The 1345-nt window shown below is 47.9% G+C and overlaps 1 protein-coding gene across 1 annotated transcript in view; it reads right to left on the bottom strand.

The window, feature by feature from the left end:
* Positions 1–798: 798 nt before the first annotated feature.
* C922_04153 (hypothetical protein) overlaps positions 799–1345 on the bottom strand; it is a gene marked incomplete at both ends in the record, with an annotated part of 8078 nt that continues 7531 nt past the window's right edge. The window contains one exon of the mRNA XM_008819738.1: positions 799–1335. Coding sequence (XP_008817960.1) covers positions 799–1335 — 537 coding nt within the window. The remainder of the gene's footprint in view (positions 1336–1345) is intronic.

The following is a 1345-nucleotide window of genomic DNA, read 5'->3' as shown; positions in this document are numbered from 1 at the left end:
ATAACCCCGCTGTACTTGCTCGGGGAAGAAGCGTCAACTATGAAGGGACATCTTTTTTTTTTTTTTTTCCGCCTTTAGCCGCTTTTGGCTACATTTGCTCGGGGAAGCGACTCGAAACGGACTCTGAACCGCCTCACCGGTCGGCTAAAGGCTCCCTCGGTGCGCGACCTTCTCGGCGCAAATTAAGACATGATCAATGTTGACAATTCAGTAGGGTTGCTCAATTAGGGTTCAGGCTGCGCGAAAATGGGCCGACCCCAGAGCGCACAGAGGCCCACAGAGGGTAGTGTTCGTATGCTCTCTGCACACTACGGCATACACAGGGTGATTTATAATATGTGGGGTGGAAAAAGGGGGAACGAAAAAGAAAAAAATAAAATAATAAAAAAAAAAATAGATAAATTAACAAATCACACCACAGTTAACGTGTGCCAAAATGTAGTAGGGTAAAAATGGCATCAATGAAACGACTTCTGGGGGTGCAGAGCGGAGCGCACGAGCACCGCTGCCGTGGCTTGCCCCACATTTGGTGATGCGATTCACTGCGCACAGTTTACCATGTGAGGAGTTCTAACCGGTTGTAAATATACACGGGGGTTGGCTTGCTTTGTTTCTGTTTTACGCTGGTGTGCGTCACACGGGAGGGGTCCGCAAACGGTCATTCAAATGAGAAAAAAAAAAACGCTCAGCGCAGGTATCCTTCCTGTGGAGATGCACAGACTCACAATGCACTGTCGATACGTTGCCAACACGCTGCCAACAGGCTACCAACACACTGCCCCTTTCCTGCCCCTTCCCCTAGGGATCCTCACTTTTTCTCCTCTTTACAATCGTGTTCTGATAAAAGTTCTTAATTTGCTCCCGGGTTTTCCCATAAGGAAGCAAAGCTAATAGGAGGGTGTCCCAATTTTTCCCTTCTTTTTCAAACACTTCGAAGTATATTTCCTTTTCTCTGTCTGTCCATTTGGTGGGGGTTTTCCTAAATGGTTGTTTCGAAAGGTCATCATAACTTCCTCCCTCGTGATTTTCCATGTGTTGCAACGACTCCATGGAGCACTGGTTTGAGGACTTGCTGCTCTGGATGGAGTTCCTTCTGTGTTCCATGTCGGATTTCTCTGGAGGGTTTTCCCTGATAAGGACCTGGGTGAAGATGCTTTCCAAAGGCTGCTTCTCCGATTGTTGCTTCTCCGATGGTTGTTTCTCCGATGGTTGCTTCTCCGATGGTTGTTTCTCCGATGGTTGTTTCTCCGATGGTTGCTTCTCCGATGGTTGTTTCTCCGATGGTTGCTTCTCCGATTGTTGCTTCTCCGATGGTTGCTTCTCCGATGGTTGCTTCTCCGATGGT

The sequence above is a fragment of the Plasmodium inui genome (assembly GCF_000524495.1).
Source record: "Plasmodium inui San Antonio 1 unplaced genomic scaffold supercont1.20, whole genome shotgun sequence".
In the NCBI taxonomy this organism is placed as follows: Eukaryota; Apicomplexa; class Aconoidasida; order Haemosporida; family Plasmodiidae; genus Plasmodium; species Plasmodium inui.
Note: the sequence above shows the minus strand (reverse complement) of the source record. Positions and strands in the feature narration are given on the sequence as shown.